A 21,338-nucleotide genomic window follows, 5' to 3' on the forward strand; every position below is an offset into this window, starting at 1 on the left:
TGTGAAAAGCAATTTGTAATTTCGTTTAGTGTAAGAAATTGTGAAAAGCAATTTGTAATTTCGTTTAGTGGAAAACTTCACTTTGTAATTCAATAACAAGTAAGTTTGCAACTTTGCTCGGTGGTTTAGACAGAAAATCTGTACAAAACTAATCAAGCTACTATTCTATTTGAGTAGATACTTACTATTTGCATATATGGGACAAAGCTACGAAAGCTTATTGACTTCATTCATATATGAATTTTGTCACAAACTCATTGAAAGGGCAATTAAAACAAGATTAATTTTGTTGTATCAGTTGGATGAGAGTTTTCGCTAAAGCACGAAACTAGGCTTACAGTAAAAGAGTCTGCCTTTAAAATTTAATTGCAAATAGATTGAATTGTCTGATTACACTATTTACTAGTATAATTACCGCACTAGCAACATTACATGCTGAATAATTATATGAGTATAAGTACATAAAGTTTGCTTAATAGAAAATTTAGCCCAAGGCTAGGCTAAGCAGTTGTCTTCAGCCGATTATAACCCAAGCTTACGGAACCGTTAGCATAAGAAATGCTGTCACTTGAAAACTGTCTACCGACGCCCATGCCAAGCTGCCTTCGATTACAGAGGGCCTACCGCGAACCACGTTCGACGTGTTGCCTCCCTGTCGCACTCTTACGTACAATTTACAAGTGCGACAGAGAGGCAACACGTCGAACGTGGTACGCGGTAGGGCCTGTGTTGTCCGCCAGTGGCTCTAGCTTAGACGTGGAGAATACGCGCACCACCCGCGCTCCGCGGCTCTTTCCGCTCCGGCTGCCAGTTCTCTACGTCATCGGATCTTTGCGGTGATGGAGCTCTAAGACACAGATAAAGTAGTATTTTGTAGGGTTACCTGAAAAATCGTCCAACGACGCCCATGCCGAACTGCCTTCGGTTGGAGTTGTCGGCCAACGGCTCAAGCATCGGGGTGTGGATGCGCGCGCCGCCCGCGCCCCACGACACGCTCCGCTCCGGCCGTCTGTACTCCACGCCTCCGGAGCTTAGAGGCGATCGGGCGCTGTAACAATAATCAACATCAAATCGACCTACATTAACAATATAAACGAAAATCTAGTATCCTTGGGCCAAGCTGATTATAAGCGAATTTAATTTTTTTGATAAGGTTGTCAGATTTAGTTTTAGTTGAGTCAAGTTAGTAGGCTTTCCTAAACTTCCGATAACCAAGCACTCACTAACTCTATATAGAAATTTCCAATAGTTTCCCTCTGTGGGATAGATAATTAAAGTACTTATGGCATTGGCAGTCGTTTCCGCAAAACCTAGTGCGTACGCAAATAATAATACCTATATTAGGAGCAGACCTCTATGGAAAAGCGGGATAAGGGGTAGACGGAGAATCAAACTAAATCTCTATAGTAAAGGAACATTTTTCTTTGTTATTTGTCTCAGATCTCGCTGCATAGCAATTACCTTGGGTACCTAATAATACAATAAGTAACCACGCAACCACAAACCACTAACCGTTGTTGGCCTTTCTACGTTTTTTTATTGATTATAGGTTCACCAACGGAACATGATGAAATACAGAACATAGACAGATGCTTTTACCTACTTATAATATTTGAACTAGGTATCTATTATTAGGTAATCACTTTTAAACTACGTCCCTTTTTGTATTCTTTTGACACTCGGCGGAATTCATAGTATTTAACAAAGTTCTAAATATGCCCAAAAGTGGGGTAAATATGCCAGTATAATAAAAGTTATTTATATTAAATATGCAACATTGCTATAAATAAAATTCATATAGGAAACCAGACCGCCACCTGAGCTCTTTAATTCAGAGTCTCCCGAGCCTAATAAATAATGTAAACACAAAAATACTATTAAAATAGCGTACAAGGGTGAGCATTCACACTAGCTTTTAAGTACTTAATGATAAAATCCACCAATATAAACTCTAATAGAAATGCGCGCACCAATTGGAACGTAATCTCAGATCCGTCCACTCACTTCGCTAATACTACACTCGAGGAGCTTATATTCAAAACCGACAAATCAGGTTTTGAATATAAGCTCCTCACTCATACAAGGTGGATGCTCAGCGCAACGCAAAAGGCAAGCGAGGCAGTGTCCGATACGAAACTATAAGATTAAATCTCCGATTTTACAGACCCATGTCACAAAGATTTGGGTTAAATTATATCTACATGAGATAACATGTTACATTTTAGCCATTTATTTAAACTGATATAATATACTATTGACTTTAACTTATCTGTTACCAAACTGTAATCTAGGTTTTGCTTAAATCACTGTAAAAATTGTGGGATTATGAAAATACAGTTTCAGTGTGAATTTGTGGTACGTAGGGGCAACAAAAATGTAATATGGTAATATATAATGATGTTCGATTGTAACATGACGGCCCGATTCGAACTTCAAGATACGTCAGTTAATAGATCTAGAAACGATATAGATTAAATATGTCAGTGTCAAATGTGACGTTTCTTCAAATAAAACCGTTACTTTTGACACTGACACATTTAATACATATCGTTTCTAGATCTATTAATTGACGTATCTTAAAGTTCGAATCGGGCAGTGAGTCTTATGCCACGCATTAGACTCATGTTATTACTAAACTCAACGAGCAGAATCGTAATAAGTATTTGCTATACGTTTTAATTCAAAACGCGTTTTCCCTAGTTAAAACTACCTATAACTTTCTAGTAAAGTCCAATCCTAGTTTTCACAAAATAACTTAGTGACTACTAAATTTAACTAAAAACACTACTGAATTTACGTAGCTTTTTGAAAAATAATTTCAATTAAAATACATTATGAGAAAATAATACAAAAAAAATATCAAAAGCATTTTAAGAGCTCCGTACAAAATTTTGTTCACGGAGCTCTAATGGGATCACTTCGGTCTTGCAAATCGGTTAAATGCGTTTTTCTCATAGACCGTTTGATGTAGATACCAAAAATTTTTTGTTAATAGATATATTCTAGTCGTACAAATTAAACATTAGTTACTAAACTACTGTGACAATAATAGGTACTGTAGTTAAAATTAATGTTATGTGAAGCATTTACTGACATTAACATATTATATGACATCACAGGACAAATGTTAGCTATCACTCCTAAAAGCTTCTTTCAGGCATTTCAACGGAGAATTTTACTCTATGCCAACTCAACTAGATCAAAGAAAATTATTGAATAACATGATGAAAATATTATCTTATAGTCGCGATAAAGTCTGCCTCCTAATTAAGTTAGGATCAAAAACTTGCGGCTTTATGCTAAACTCATTTCACTTAAAAGATGATAATCTAAGTGTATTTATAAATTTTAAGGAACGAGGAGCTAATTATTCTGTCAAGTTAGCGCAACATGGCGTTATTAGCCGAGTTTGACTCGGCTCGAGCGCGATTATGGGCCAAACTTGCGCAAACTTGGCCCCACTAAGTTACTCAGTACGTTGCGTGGGGAACACTTCATAACCTCTGTCAAACTAGTTTCGTGGTTTAAACAATCGGTTGTTAAAGCACTTTTTGCCATTAGCGAGATTCGGGGAACGATTTTGAGTAATAGTTAACGGTCGTTCAATCATGTGTCAAGTATTCGGCGCGTTTGAAGTGTCTTGCAAGGAAATCAATATGGCTCGGCCTTGCTCGTCCTACGGCGGGCAGCGGAGAGGCTATTCAAAACGCTCTACCTAGTTATTCCTTATCTTTCCACGTACTGCCAACATCTCAATGGAACTTTATGATTGCTTGGACCTGACAACGCTATTATTATTATATAAACGAGAGAGCTGTTCTACTTATATTCAAATTATCTATTGTGTAAGTATAAAATAAAACCTCAGATGACTTTTTGCCTTTCCAGAAGTTCTTTATGCATAATTAAATTCTTGCCAAGTTATATTTTTATAAAATGGTATATCTTTTGTAAACTACCTACGTGTTATTCTATGCAAAAACAAATGGGATTAATTGCCTCGAGGTACGATTCTATTATTTAATAAGCTGGTCAAAAACGCTTCTCACTTACTTTTTGTTAATAATTATGTAGAAATATTATGTTACGAACAATTAGAAAATATAAGTTGTTATTAGAATCTGCTTAGGTATCCACAAACAGGTACTTCCTATTATAGAAGACCGCTGCCTGGTCTGTGCTAGGGCAGAGTTAATATTCAAACGGATAATATAATGGACAATAGGTATATGAATATAATACATGATGGAAAATAATATTGACAAAAATAATAAACACAGGGGTATATAGTTATATAAAATTGTATCTCGTATAGACGCATGGCAACAAATCTTCCAGACTAGGCTGGGTATTTCAGTAATATTCCAAGAGCTCCCATTGTTATTAATTTGTTAGGTTTCCTACGGCTACAAGCTGCCTGCTATTGATTCAAAATCGTGAGTGTTTCTAAACTCCTCGAGTACCTACATGATTATTAACTCGTAATCGACTGTATGTAGGTGTAGTTAGACATATATAAAACATAAAACTTAGACTGCTTTAATTACTAACTTTAAGGTGGAAGCAATATCAGGTACAAATAAATACAGCATTTATTACATCCCTGAATTTTGCTCGCATAATTATATTTTCATTTTGTATTGCAAATTTATAATGATATCTAGAATACTTACATGGAGATATTGAACAAAGAATGAAAAAAAGCACTGAGCATTGAGTATAATTGGCATTGGTACCTATTTTTAAATAGGTACCATTAAGTTTAGAATAAAGGTGTAGGTATACCAGTACATATTTACCCCAGTAGAACCCCTATACTTTAGGCACTTCTGTGCTCCGTCAATCTCGTCGTCGTGTTGCGCAACAGAGGTTGGCGCAGCGAAGAACATGTCGTCTACGTCGCCCTCCGCGTGCGGCGCGCTGCTCCGAAAGTGTCGCGACCGCTACGTCACCACTACAGTAGTAATTAATACTTTACCTCTTTACTCCGTCAATCTCGTCATCGTGGTGCGCTGCAGAGGTCGGCGCAGCGAAGAACACGTCATCTACGTCGCCCTCCTCGTTCGGCGCGCTGCTCCGAAACGACCGCGACCACTGCGCCGACGACGACTGCCGCGATCGCCGCGTCACCGCCTGGGAATGAAATAGTCCATATAATCCCGCCATTAGAAATCTTTAATATTTAGTAGCCTTACAGGGTACGCGTCGTGACCCCTATTTTACCAAAAAAAATTACGCGACTACGAGGAACAGTAACATTCTCTCATATGCCTACTAAAAATATTGTATCACTTTAGTTTACGAGTAGGACATGATAAAAATCTACACACCAGAGTGTTAAAATAATAATATACTAAGAATGATTTTTTGCATCTTTTGGATTTACGATATGTATTTTAATATGATTATACATATAATATACATATTTATATATCATTTCATACCTGCCTACCTATATTATATTATTATCTCCGGATCAAACTGCTCCAGAAGTACCTAGGTACTAACTTTAGTACATATTTCTCACTGGAAAAGGTTCCTTCCGAAATATCACTGACACGGCACCGAGCATCTTGGCCCATTATTTACGATGCCGTAACAGCGGCGCCTATCCCAAAAGACATCGCTTTTATAATTTATTGCTCGGAAATATGGTAGCCTAATTCTTCCGCCATATATTTAAGGCCTACTGAATAAAAAATATTGGGGTCAGGTTAGGAGGCGAGTGCATGTAAAAATGTCGGAGGCGGTCATTAATTTTAAAGTACCTTGCTTGAGAGTTTTACGGAATCACGGTAATGGTACAACACATTAAAGTTTTTTTTTTATTAAGGACAGACCACGAAAGAACTTGACCTGTGCCTTGCGTTTTTAGTACATTTTGCTCCATAAACTGTGTCAGGATTTTTAATACCGATCTGGGCATAATTATATTGAATGCTATGAACAAAATACCTATACTAAAAACCGGCCAAGTGAGAGTCGGACTCGCGCACGAAGGGTTCCGTACCAATACGCAAAAAACGGCAAAAAATCACGTTTGTAGCTTAACTTAAATGCATATTTATTATATTCTGTTTTTAGTATTTGTTGTTATAGCGGCAACAGAAATACATCATCTTTGAAAATTTTAACTGCCTAGCTCGGAGTCTTAGTAATAGGGTCCCGTTTTTACCCTTTGGGTACGGAAGCATAAAAAAGACACTGTAGAATATGGAAGAAAATAACCCTTAAACGTGTGAAATAAAAATGTTTTTCACTCCACTGCTCGGAAATGTGGCAATAAATGGTCTAAATCAACTAGAAAGTAGGAAAAATAGGTACACGAAATGAAATAGTCAACATTACAATTATTGTTGTGTTAAAATTATGCTTCAATTTCAATAATTGCCTGAATTCCATTCGAACTCTTGCATGCCTTATTTTACTGCGTCTCGTAGTTTTATAAAGGAGTTTTAACTTTAGGTACCGTATTTAGGTATACCGGGTGTGGCCTGTAACACGAGCAAAGAATTAAAACATAGATTGTACTCCTCAAACCGTGACACTTTTGTTCAAAAACTTTTAAAAAATATGAACTATTTAGACTCCCTATTTTTCATACAAAATAAATATTATCTTCAATGGATGCCATCGCCATGCCATATCATTGTGATTGACGTTGCTTGTCACGCCTTAAACATAACAAAATTCGCAATACATTGCGTCTTAGAATAAACTTTAAAGTGTATTAAAAATCAAACCACAAGTTATTTTTAAAAGTCGCTGAACAAATGTTGGTCAGTATGAGGAGTACAGCCTACAGTTTAATTTTTTGCTCATGTTACAGGCCACACCCGGTATAAACTAAATGTGTTTTTATACCTAAATACGGTACTTTAAATTTAATATCTCAGCTTACAAGGTATATATTTCAGAATATTTGTTAAAAGCCAAACGCCTTGAAATTCAACAAGATCTAAAAGATTCCAAGACAATAATCCTTATAGTAACAAGGCAGTTACAACGCCTACACGAAGGGTTTCATTTTATGAACTCGGATCTTACAAAGCTTTTAATAGCCGTTCCATTTTACTAAAGCCATTATACGTTATAACAATTACATTATCATTCCATTACGGGCTTCTAAATTAATACATCATGAAAGCAGTGACGAGCCATTGAATATTAAAATGTAAACAATCAAGAGAATAAATTGATTTGGATTTTCGAAAGGATTAATGACCAAATTTACATAATCAACGCTCTATGTATACTATTGTATGGTTCAGTTCACAAATCAATTAAAATTTCAACTTGACCGACAGCCAATCGCAGTTTAGGTACGAGTAACTAGGTACCTGAGTTAACTCGAACAGAAACACCCCTCACCTCTTGAACTTATTAAGCTAGGCCACACTAATCGGTACTGTTTATTTTCGTGTTTTATTTAAAAATCAATTGATAATATATATGTAAAAAGCAGAGTTGGTCGACGGTCATGCTTTTGAGGACTAGTTATTGTATAGTACACTCAATAGCAATTAAAACTGGTCACTAGATAGTTCATGCAAAATTATCACTTTTCATTATTTAAAAAAGTATAGAAGTCTTATGAATACTATTTTTTTTATTTTTTTTTTCTTCTTAAGTTAGGTTGTTTATAACATGAATATAAAAGTAAAATACAAAAGCACATAAAAACCAATAAAAAATACATATAAACACATTATAAAAAACCTAACCTAGGGTGTTGCCGCCAGCAGCGGGGCAGGGCCCAAGCTCTATTATTATTATATTTTTTGTTCTGAAAGCGTTGTACGAGTATTTACTTAGCTTTCAGCTTTGAATTTGTATAACCTATTAAACTTAGCCTCTACTAAACGGGGCTCCAGCTAATCGCTGGCTATTAATAATGGAAAGTTCGATTGGGAGCAATGCATTTCTAAGTCTTTCAATAAAGTAGACGACCGTATCAAACGGTTAAGGATTTACTCGTAGCTTGAAAATCTTGAAACGCAAAGCGCTTTTAGCATAGCTTAACAGATGAGAGTAGGTACCCAGTATCTAGATGGGTTTCGAAGTTATTAAAATATATTTATATTAAGTAAAAGTTTTTTTTGTTGATGGTAGTCAACAAAAAAACGTACCTAATACTTCAACATGTTGCGGTTTAGTACATGCTTAACAATTAAAAATTAAATAAGTACCAGATTTGTCCCCAAAGCCAGCTGACTTTAACTACAAGAAAGCCATCACGAAACTATTTCTGAAGTTGACATTCGGAAGGCGACTGCATCTGCATGTGTGGCGGCATTACTGCTACGGCGTGGTCACAACCGCTGTAAATGCCATTTGCCATTCACTACTGTCACGATCGTTCAGACCGTTGCTAATTTAATCCAGGCAATCGACAATGACAGCGTCCGAGTTAAGGCCACAGCATACATGTCGCAACAGTAATATAAATGCAGTTGCCAACAAAACGTCACCTTAAGCATATTTATTGCATACCTAAACATACAAAGTTTTTAATTTCAATCACGATACCTACTGCCCTGAATATGAAACTATTTTAAAAATAGATCAGTGCTTCAAACGTTCATAAAAGATGCTATTCACCATACTGAACGCAATAAAATGGCCCATCTGTGTGTTTAATGGCAGTCGTCATTTCCCGCCTCTAGCAGATTGCGCCTCTCTGAGCAGTTATTCAGAAATCACTTAGGCAACCAGTATAAAAATCATTTCCAATTAAACATAGTTGTTATGGAACTCGAGCTCAAGTTATACTAGAAACGGACTCGCAGTAGAGTTAAAATGTTTTGTTAAGCTAGTTAGCTTCTCAGGGTATTTACCTAACTTTTAAGACTTAACCTAGGAAACTAGGTCAGGTGCTAGCACCTGTGGCAATAATGGCGTCTGTCTTACCAATTAAGTATGTCTACATAGCTTCAGCGCTATAATAACGTTGCTCTCTTGCGCTTGTGCATTGTTTATTAGTTTCAGAATTTGTCTGCACTCATGTAAATAGCGGAGAAAAGCTTACTCCGTATAGGAAAAGGTTGAAATATTAGTATGTCCCTAGTCCTAAAGGGGATTCTTCTCTTGATCTCCAAAGAGCCATAGTCGTAAGTACGTATAGTGATACTCATACTTATAGTAATACCATAGGAAAGGCCGCTAGGCGTGGCTGCGCAACGCTGTCCTTGCTAGGGCAGGGGTGCAAGTTTTCTCCGCCGCCTAAAACCGCTCAGTTCATCCCTAGTTTTCAATCTAGTCTTCAGTGATTCATGGGAAGTGTCACCGAAGAGTTTGTGAAAGTTAGTCTTGAGTATTTGCAGTGATACTTACAGTAACAACCTAACAAAGGCCGCTGAGCATGAGGCGCGTGACCCTGTCCTTCCCAAGGCGTAGCACGGCGGGCGACGCGGATTCCTTCTCCACCGCAAGAGCGTTCTGTTTATCCATACTGACAAGAACAACATAAGAAAAGCCGCTGAACATGAGCCACGTGACGCTGTCCTTGCCAATTTAAGACGTAGCACGGGGGGAAGCGTGGCTTCCTCCGCCACAGCAAAACACTCCGTTTTTCACTAATTATGGTACCAGTTATCTAAGAAGCTATGTATATACCATCACGCTCCGTGATTGTTGCGCCATTTAGGGTCCTAGCTAAATTGGTTGTTCAATACTTACCTACGCTATAGAATTTCCAATTTAGCAAGAACCCTAAATGGCATAACAATCCCGTGTTGTGACTGTAGATGCAGCGATACTCATAAATACTTACAGTAACAACATAAGAAAGGCCGCTGAGCGTGAGCCGCGCGACGCTGTCCTTGCCAGGGCGCGGCAGGGCGGGGGGCGCGGGCTCGTCCGCCGCCGCGGGCGCGGGCAGCACGTCGGGCCGCTCGCGCGCCCGCCCCCGCGCCTCTCTGGGTGCCGCTCCCGATGCTCCATACATACTAGGAAGATAAAAGCATTTTGAGTCAAAATTAATAGAACATTATCTTACACAACAGAGGAACGAATGATAACTTCAAAAAAAATGTACTCTAACATCCAAACCCCAACTTTAAAAATATGGATATGATTTAATTCATCGGGCGAGCGCCACTATAGGTACATAGTACTACGATATACTAGTTAAAACAAATAATACCACAGCTTTTCTACACCAATCTACTTTCGTGTTTAATGTCTACTTTATATGTATGCATAGCTTTGATATTGCAAAGCTATTTTGCACTGACCGCTTCCGTTTCTCCATTAAATGCTATAACATTTCTCTTTGTTTTGGAATCGCGTTCAGTGTCAGGGTCCATTTCAATTGTTTACAGAGCACAGGCGAATCCAAGAGTTAGCAAACCAGTACATATAAGTTCTCCCGATACCTAAAGTAACTACGCAACTGGAGGTCACGCTGATCATGAGAAGTAGGTAGACGCGCCTGCGCTCGCATTACCAATAGAAACGCGGCCAATAAACCGTTCCCGGGATGCAATGCTAAACTGCTAAACTGCTAATTTACAAAGGCTCAGTCGAGATTACCATGCGTTTACCTATATATAGTACGTTTAGCGGAAATATTGTTTGCTGTAAGTCATACGGTATGAGAGAGAATGCGAACGCTTCAAGGAATAAATATTCTCGGGTGGATTTCAGCACAAAAAATTTCACCGTACAAAAAATTAATTTTTTTAAATGTTTAATTTAACACGATTCTAGCTAGGTAAAGTAATTGGGGGCTGTATATTGAGGATATGTATGGTATTTATACAATCATTTGTGGCTTATATTTGAAGTTATCGCTTTCGGAAAATAAAAACGCAAGATGGTGATGACAACCATGGTATGGTAATGACTCTTTTATAGACGGTAATGACACTGCATGTACGGTAATGACGATTTGGGAACTAATTTACATATGTATTAAAAACGTATTAAAAAAACAAAAACTTTTTTTAATTGTAAGACTTTAGAACTTTAATAAACATTACAAATAACATGTTTTTGAACATAAGACTAGCTACATAAATTATTTTTAGAAAATTATAAAAAATACATTTTATTCATATAAATAAATATATAACAAGTATTTTTATTGTATAATTTTAAATAATTTATGTTCCGAAATAGGCAATTTATGTATTCATTTATTTTTTTGGGTTTTTTCAATGTTAAATCATATTAACAATATTGTACTCTTATTATCAGTTTAAACCCGCATCTTCTTTTATCTACTGCATAACTTGGTATTTATGTCATATTATAAAATTACTGGCTTACCAATGAGCTTAATTTTTATGATATATTACTTTTTTTTGATAGTTTGATTCATTGCACAAGTTTGTATTTTTGTTGTTTTATTAATTAACTTTAAAAATAGCTATAATGATTTAAATCCATATATATGTTGTTTAATAGCTAAACATTAATATATAATCAGTGTTTTATAAGTTGCAAGACCCCTACTTGTAATGCATGTCATAAGTTACAAAATGTTAGGTATTGGGTCCGGTGACTACCCAATGGTATAGTTATTAATTGCTGTAATTATATACATCAATTAATATAATATTATCAAAAAACATAAAGCCATCACGATAGTGAGCCAGTACCGTAGCCTATGGTCGCTTAAAACTTAATATATGTTGCTTGTTTAAATACTTTGTGTTAACACGACTAACATGCAATTACAGACTCTAAGTTGCACGATTTACATTATTAGATTATAAAAAAAAAACATTTGTATGTTTTAAGTTCTAAATGACCTAAATTTTGCCTACTTCAGTCAAAATGTTAATTAAAAACTAAGCATCCTCTAGTGTGAAAGATATAGTTATATCTTCTTCTACATTTATTCTACATTTATAAGGTAGACATTATATAGTGTTAGAAGACATAGAGAACGTTTTTCAAACATACAGCTTAATTTCATAATGAATTATAGCAAAATAACTAGAAAAGTTTCTGAGAACCGTCATCACCATACACATGAAATCATCACCGGTCGTCATTTTTTCCCGGTGATGATGGGTATGGTGTTGACGATTTGAGAGTTTCTTGTTTTTATTTCTAGAATACGAATAATAGTAGTTAATGTCTATGCTACACAATAAACTTCATGTAGTTTGCCATTCATTTCAGTAATTATTTCTAATATATCATTTGTAACTTTTTTAAACCAAAGCATAACGGTGATGATGCTCTGTTGTGACAAACTACGTTTTACAAATTTGTTCGTAATATTTCTCACGATTCAGTGATGTGACTTTATAGTGAAATCATTTTTGGCATTCTATACTAAAGTGAAAAATAGGGCAAGGACCTTTAGCGGTATTTCGTTGTTCATACACCGAGATAAGCTCACATTGACATTACCATGACGGTGTTGACGAATATTCGTGACAAAATTTTAAATATTTTTAAATGTACTTTCTCGGTGAAGGAATTATTGCATATTTTTTCATGTGTTAAACAACAACATGGAAAAGATATAAGTAAAAGAAAAATCGCAATCGTACGATAGGTATGCTATAATTTTCACTGCAAACAAAAAGGTTCAGATTTTTCCGGTCGACGGTGATGATTTTAGACACATAAAACATTTTATATAAAAAAAACTATTAAGTTATTGGAGATGGTAATTGAAGGAACATGAAGATAATAGTTCTTAAAAACATATAAAAATGTTGCAACTCGCACAATCTACTAGTTTTTTTTATAAAGACCGAACCATAAGTTTTCGCAGGATTTTGAAATCCACCCTCTCACAACAGCTTCACAATACATATTACTACCTATAAATACACAGTAAAAACTATCTAAAGTTGTATTCTGATTATAAACTATATGACTGATGAATAATATCTGGATTGTTTGTTTATTGGAGAAGTGGCAGCCTCATTCATGGGCCTGGTGGTTCAAAAAACATTTTTTTTTATTTTCCTACGGGGCACCCCCTTATTTTGTTACACTTATTATGCTGACAAAATACACCAAGTATCGTAACTTTATCTCAACTACAAGGGGGTGCTCAACCACTTTGAAATTTTGTATGTTGTATGAAACCCAAAAAAAAAGTATTTATTATTCAGAATTTTATTTAAGTAACTGTTTTCACACTATTTGCACATGTCATTTATAAGTTTTATAGTAGAAAAACATTTTTATTTCTGTTTTTTATAATTTTTCAAAAGTAAGATTTTTTGAATTTCACCTAAAAAAATCATAAAAATAGAAATAAAAATGTTTATTTACTTAATAACTTTTAAATCACACCTTCTAATAATGTCAAAACTACTACTCACATAAAAATCGAAAAAAGTATAATTTAATTTTTATGGATTTCATACAACTTAAAAATTTTAAAGTGTTTGAGCACCCCCTTGTAGTTGAGATAAGATTATAAAACTTGGCGTGTTTTGTCAATATAATAAGTGTAACAAAATGAGGGGGTGCCGCTTCTTCTAGCTAGAGTTTGAATTTTTCCCATACAAACGTGAACCACACTACTCATGGGCCCTTGCCAAAATACAGTAATAGATCACAAGTAAAATATTTCATAATACAAAGTATTATTGCATGATGTACGGTGATAGGCCTTCACGATGCACTGGAGGATAGCTGGAGCAGCAGTACAAAGCGTAATGATGGCCGAGACCACGAACCGCCGAATGATGTCCAAGAATTGGTTGCTTATTCGTATTTCCAGAAGAATTCTTCATTAACTGCACCCATCACACTTGCTATTCACTGCATAATATGCTATCTAAATTATACATTAAACAGCAACTGCAAAAAATAAAAAAAATGTCTGGAGCACGATCCGCCATGTTCCAAGGAACATTCGAAAGTCCAATATCTGGATTTGTTATGGGTAAGTATGATTTGTCAGTGTCAAGGTGATTTTTTTTATTCAACCAATAACATTCTTATTCAATAAATAAATCCAAGAAAATGCTATAAATAGGTAACCTAATCTTCATGGAAGATATTTCAAGCACTCTCAAATATCAAACTAATGACGTTCATGACGTCATCTGTTCCCAGACTAATCAATCTAAATCAAGTGTCCTATATCACATAAGAGATTGAAAATCCATGTAGGGTAACTGTACCTAATGCCGCCAAAAGCATCTATCACCGTTATATAAGAACAGCGACAAAGCCGCTGTCATGCTTTCAATACGAGTATGTATAATCATGAACCTATTTGAACCCTAGTCCATTAGGTCGATCGATTGGTCTAATGCTGACCGGTTAGCATACCTGGGGCAAGTATTCAGAAACAAAATTGAATACTTATGTGTATAAAACATCTGCTACGTGTTCCTCAACCATAATAAAATCACTGTGGTGTTTAATTATGTTTTTAAGTGTACCCCGAATTGGGGGCAGAAACACCAGCGCCTACCACCTCGGCACCGTCAGGGGAGTACTTCGGCTGCAAACGATTAGCGGAATCCGATCTTTATAGAGTATTAGCGTGAACCACGACAATTACCCGTTTTTTACCAACTAAGCTGGTTATAGCAATAAACAATTATTTTGTATCGTTCTTCTGCCTACTCATTTATAATTTCCCATCCCTAGCGGGACATCTAGTAGGTTAGAACGCTCAAGAACGCGACAACCTATACCGTTGAAGAATTACGAAATATTGTGTAATGTTTGTATTCATTTAAGAGCGCTCTTACAAGAAAAGTCGAAATAATGCAAAATTGATGATACTAGTCGACGAAATTCAGGACTTTGCGCTCATTATTAGAAACAATGAGTACTTGTTCCAGTAAAAGCGTCTTCTTATCTTTATAAATATCGTTGTAAATATTAGAAAAAGGACTTATTAAATTAGTAATGATTTTTTTTCTGATGGTCGTTTCCGAAAAACCCCGTGAAGCACTGAATGGCGAGCTCTTATTTGGAAATGTTGAGAATTTTACTCTGCTAAACCTGGCTATTTTGTGTTACTAATACCCTGTACTTTAGGCATATCATACTATATTTTTCCTACATACCTTTGAGAAAGAGAAAATCAAAGTAAAACGAACTCGATTTTCTCTCCGAAACAAGTGTCAATTCCTACGAAAATCTATTTAATATCGAAGTCATTTTCATACTCAAGCAATCTGCAACGTTTGCTTATACTGTTGGTATACATTAGTGTTTATGAAATTCTACTATAATTTTTTGGCAATTTTTTGAAAACTACTCTATATTACCGATGACGCGCGCTGCGCCAGCTCAGTGCCGCGGCAGAGCTTGTAGAGGCAGGACGTGTGTCGGTCGGCTCCGCACATTTTCAACGGCGACGACGAGGTTTTTTATCATTGTGTGCGGCGAGCGCCGTGTAAAACGCTATACTGTGTGCGTGTAAACCGCAACGAGAGACTTTGATCCTAGCACTGTTTTTATAGTATTATAATTTATAATGGTACAGTTTAATAAACTACCGGACGGGATTAAAAATATTTGAAACGACCTGACATTCTATATGTATTTATTTGACTCAAGATAGTACTCAGGGTCTGATGATGGAGCCGGAAGGTGGTCACCGGTACCAATCAACCATGCAACTAAACCACTTCGTGTTTAGGCTCGTTTTATTCATCTCAACAAGATCTTTGACACAAGATAGTACTCAGGGTCTGATGATGGAGCCGGAAGGTGGTCACCGGTACCAATCAACCATGCAACTAAACCACTTCGTGTTTGGGCTCGTTTGATTCGTCTCAACAAGATCTTTGGCACAAGACAATACTCAGGGTCTGATGATGGAGCCGGAAGGTGGTCACCGGTACCAATCAACCATGCAACTAAACCACTTCGTGTTTAGGCTCGTTTGATTCGTCTCAACAAGATCTTTGACACAAGATAGTACTCAGGGTCTGATGATGGAGCCGGCAGGTGGTCACCGGTACCAATCAACCATGCCACTAAACCACTTCGTGTTTAGGCTCGTTTTATTCGTTTCTATAAGATCTTTGACACAAGATAGTACTCAGGGTCTGATGTTGGAGCCGGAAGGTGGTCACCGGTACCAATCAACCATGCAACTAAACCACTTCGTGTTTAGGCTCGTTTGATTCGTCTCAACAAGACCTTGGACACAAGATAGTACTCAGGATCTGATGATGGAGCTGGAAGGTGGCCACGGGTACCAGTTTACCATGTAACTGAACCACTTCGTGTTTGGGCTCGTTTGATTTGTCGCAACAAGATCTTTGACACAAGGTAGTACTGAAGGTCTGATGATGGATCCGGAAGGTGGTGACCGGTACCAATCAACCATGCAACTAAACCACTTCGTGTTTGGCTTCGTTCGATTCGTCGCAACAAGATCTTTGACACAAGTTAGTACTCAGGGTCTGATGATGGAGCTGGACTGTGGCCACGGGTACCAGTCTACCATGTAACTGAACCACTTCGTGTTTGGGCTCGTTTGATTTATCGCAACAAGATCTTTGACACAAGGTAGTACTGAGGGTATGATGATGGATCCGGAAGGTGGTCACCGGTACCAATCAACCATGCAACTACACCACTTCGTGTTTGGCTTCGTTCGATTCGTCGCAACAAGATCTTTGACACAAGTTAGTACTCAGGGTCTGATGATGGAGCTGGACTGTGGCCACGGGTACCAGTCTACCATGTAACTGAATGGAGCTGATGATGATAGACAGGTACCCGTCGCCACCTTCGCGCTCCATCATCAGACCCTGAGTACTACCTTGTGTCAAAGATCTTGTTGAGATGAATAAAACGTGCCTAAACACGAAGTGGTTTAGTTGCATGGTTGATTGGTACCGGTGACCACCTTCCGGCTCCAACATCAGACCCTAAGTACTATCTTGTGTCAAAGATCTTATAGAAACGAATAAAACGAGCCTAAACACGAAGTGGTTTAGTGGCATGGTTGATTGGTACCGGTGACCACCTTCCGGCTCCATCATCAGACCCTGAGTACTATCTTGTGTCAAAGATCTTGTTGAGACGAATCAAACGAGCCTAAACACGAAGTGGTTTAGTTGCATGGTTGATTGGTACCGGTGACCACCTTCCGGCTCCATCATCAGACCCTGAGTATTATCTTGTGCCAAAGATCTTGTTGAGACGAATCAAACGAGCCCAAACACGAAGTTGTTTAGTTACATGATAGACTGGTACCCGTGGCCACCTTCCAGCTCCATCATCAGACCCTGTGTATCTTCAGTGTCAAAGATCTTGTTGAGACGAATCAAACGAGCCTAATCATGTTACTACATGGTTGATTGGTATCCGTGACCACCTTAATCATCATCAGATCCTCAGTACCAGTTCGTTTTTAAACCCTCGTTGATACAAACTTTACAACCTATAGGTACCAAATGCAATGACGAAACATGTAAATAAGCGAGTAGGTACCTATAATTTCTTTCGAGTAATATACCTTCATAAGTACGAGTATGGGGCTATTCATAAATTACGTCGCTTCAAATGGGAGGAGTGGGGGGGGGGGGGTCTGGACATCGGATGATGGTAACATGACGTAGGAGGAAACAGATTCATCCGAAGCTTGATTTTTGGATGATTTGAGGGGGGGGGGGGTCAAAAATCGTCAAAAATAGATGACGTAATTTATGAACAGCCCCTATGTACATTTGCACTGCATTTAGTATTTTCGTACTTACCAAATAACAGTTTTAGAACTTTAAAAGTTAAGTACAGTTAGTGTTGTTATGGTTGATTTCAATATGCTTCGCGAAGGATCAAGAATGTTTAATCCATCATTGTAGTGCGAGTGTGGTAGAAGGGATCGGCATACTGAGCTCGCACGGCCTGCCGCAGCGCGTAAAATACCTAAACTCGCTCAACGCCGAAATGTAATAGCGCTCTTAAAGCATGCACCTGTACCTTGTTCTACGAATGCATTTTAAACAATCGGAAGTTTTACTAATAAAAGGAATTAAAAATACCCGCTAGTAAAATATTTATACAAGAGACAAGCTCTTGTGAAAAAGGTGAAACATTGACAGGCTGAGTAAGTAAACCACATTGCACTTGCCCAATATTACATTCAATTCACCACCAGTTGCAATCTATCAATCTATTACTTACTTACTATTACATATTTAATTTTACAGCGCATTGGTGCCCCTAGCTTTATCCCTGAATAAAATTAAATATAAATATCAATATCTCAGTCATGACAATAGTACAGCATAGTACCACATTATTATTTAAAGAGGAAACACATATTTAATAATTAAAACCACATTAACCAACAAAAGTGCCTTCAACAAGTAATTACACATACTTGGGCAACACAAGCGTGCATTTGAATAAGCAAATCGAATTTCCATTTCTCGCCAAGCCGACTGCAACATGTATGTATTGCGGCAAGCAGTCGAAACTTGTTGTTCACGGAGCACGCAAAGTTCGAGCGCGGAATTAACAAGGACATTTATGAGCTCGCCACCGCGGCCCACGTGGACGCCGGTTCTGTTTGAATGATTTTATATTTTCATTTCATTTTGATACCTTGAGTCGCGTTATTAGGCATCTCACGCGTATCAAGGTGCGAGTAAAATACCTTATGCGATGACTGCATTACGGCTACCACCAGTTTGGCACTGACATAGTACCTAGGGTGCGTAACTTACTCTTTATGCCAATTTTTAAACAAGCAAATACGTCTGCGAGCGATATTCCAAATTTTATATTAAATGAAAAAATGGAAAAAGTTACGCTTCCGGCAGTACTTGAACCCGCAACCTCCGCAATCCGCGCGTTGCTCTTAACCAATTGAGCTACGGAAACCTACCAGAAACTCGCAAATCCTTCCATTGCGGATGGCGGAGGTTGCGGGTTCAAGTCCTGCCGGAAGCGTAACGTTTTCCATTTTTTCCTTTAATATAAAATGTACTCTCTATGCATCACGCTCGTACTCGGATATTAGAGCGAGCGTGATGTACATAAAATAAGTTACGCAGACGTTAGCGAATATGTTAGTTTGACACTGCGAAGGCGGTCGTGGTAATGCTATTAATCGCATTTCGTCAGCACCAATCAGCACGAGCCGCTAACGCTGATTGGTACCCGCAGCCAAGGTCGTATCAAAATAAGATTAAAATCGTATGACATTGTTAAAACAGAATCAGCTTCGGGCCTCGTAATCTTGCTCAAGGGGAAGAGCTTATATTGTGTCTTTGAACCACATGAGTGCGGTATTTTACGGCTGTGATCTTTGTTCGTATAGCTTAGTTTTTTACCATTACGAGTGTGCATCTTATACTATCGATTCATCGATTTAAAGAAAGGTTTGTAAGTATTGTGTCTAGATAGGTACCTATTATACTTAAATGCTGTGGAAATATCAATTATATGTTCTCCTATCTAACATTTCAAATGTTACTGCTGTTCATAAATACCTAGTATACCTACCTTGTCTACCACATGTTAACAAGACACGTAGGTACATAAACGTTCACACTAAGATCACCTAGTACAAAGTATAATATTTGTACAGGTACATATGTTACGTAGGAAGTTAAATTAAAATTGTACTACAATAACTAGTTCACATTACAATCACACACAATCAAAGTCCCACCATAAGCTCAATAAAGATTGTGTTTTGAGTACCTACCTACTAGAAGTCATTAATACATTACAGATAAATACAAATAAAACATCCATATTTTCAGTATTTAATGATTCCGCCCTTATTATTTCTGCATTACGCTAACTTTTTAATAACCATACAAATACATGACTTAAAATTACTCTGCTTCGTAGGTACTTAGTAGTCTTAGTACTCTTAGTAGCTTCGGTGTTTGTGAGTTGTGAGTGGTTCCAAACTACTCTTTGCTGCACTTGATATTAGCAACATGCAAGTGCACGTATAAGGTGTAGGTAGCACTTATGGTAGGGAACTTAGGTACAAAATAATTTTTCACAAGTTAACTTGACTGGAACTTGTAACAATATGTAGGTACTAGTATTTTAGTGTCATGTTAACTAACATGAATATTTAAGACTTAATTTTGCAAGTTATTTATGGCTAGGGATTCGATTATTTGAATTTGTCGCAGCCTTTTTGGCGCGAACATTAATCGTTTAAGTTATAAACATTTGTTCTTGCGTTTTATACCGATATTTATTCAGGAAAAATAAGTAAATAACCGTCAAAAATATTTTATGATACACACTTTTATTGCCGACTGTACTTCCTTTCAAATGAGCCTAAAGTCAATAATGTATTTATGTTTTTCCATCAAAGAGTTCCTTTGGCTACCTCCCGACTGCATCATCAGATCAGCTCCATGTTAGCATATTATTTCATTGTCATCGGAAATACGGAAGTATGCGAAATTCCAGCTCAATCAGACACCCGGAAGTGGTTCAAATTAAGTTACAAAATTTGAAGCACCAATACAGGTACAAATAGATATAAGTATATGTATACGTAGTGTCGCTAAAAATAAAAGTATGTAAAAAAACCAGTCGGCTATCGAATAATACAGTTAAATTATACATTTTGCGTTTGCGTCAAATCCGGTAGTTCTGATTTTTTGCAGGCTTGTTTATGATGTTGGCCCAATGAATAATCCAAGTTTGTGACCTCGAGCGCCGAACGCAACTTTGTCAAAAATCTAATAAACCGCAATTTTTTTAGATTTGGGCGATTATAACCCTGAAGTACTAGTTTTTGATAGTAACTTCCTAGGGCGTTTTTAAAGTAGACTAAATTTGCTACAATAAGGCACTAGAATTGTCTCTGTACATCTAATATTTTCCGAGATAAAGCCATTCCATAAAAAAATGTATGAGTGCCAATTTTGAAAAAAAATATTTTTAAGGAAAATAAATATTTTGTAGAACGTGGCGGTGATGAATTTCATATAAATTACCTGCCTAACCCTTATATTACACCTAAGAACTGATGTAAAATTATAAAATTTTGAAAGGCTTTATCTCGGAAAATATTAGATGTACAGAGACAATTCTAGTGTGTTATTGTAGCAAATTTAGTCTACTTTAACAACGCCCTAGGAAGTTACTACCAAAAACTAGTACTTTAGGGTTATAATCGCCCAAATCTAAAAAAAAATGCGGTTTATTCGATTTTTGACAAAGTTGCGTTCGGCGCTCGAAGTCACAAACTTGGATTATTCATTGGGCCAACATCATAAACATGTCTGCAAAAAATCAGAACTACCGGATTTCACGCAAAAGAGCCAGGTTACAAAATTCGACAAAGTTACTGGATTAGAAGCTATAGAAACATTTATAATATATTTAAATAAATGTAGAATAGCCTGTTAAGGTCACTTCTTCCGATTTCGGGGCAGAAACTACACAAAATAAAG

At 37.0% G+C, this 21,338-nt stretch overlaps 1 protein-coding gene across 2 annotated transcripts in view; it reads right to left on the bottom strand.

Moving 5' to 3' along the window:
• LOC134791649 (inactive rhomboid protein 2) overlaps nucleotides 1–21,338 on the bottom strand; it is a 209,609-nt gene that overhangs the window by 24,537 nt on the left and 163,734 nt on the right. For both annotated transcript variants that reach the window (XM_063762720.1, XM_063762719.1), the window contains exons 3-5: nucleotides 9,773–9,947; nucleotides 4,979–5,133; nucleotides 884–1,048 (exon numbers count right to left, since the gene is read on the bottom strand). In XM_063762720.1, the coding sequence (XP_063618790.1) occupies nucleotides 884–1,048; nucleotides 4,979–5,133; nucleotides 9,773–9,947 (495 nt within the window). The remainder of the gene's footprint in view (nucleotides 1–883; nucleotides 1,049–4,978; nucleotides 5,134–9,772; nucleotides 9,948–21,338) is intronic.

This window comes from Cydia splendana, chromosome 6, assembly GCF_910591565.1.
Source record: "Cydia splendana chromosome 6, ilCydSple1.2, whole genome shotgun sequence".
NCBI lineage: Eukaryota > Metazoa > Arthropoda > Insecta > Lepidoptera > Tortricidae > Cydia > Cydia splendana.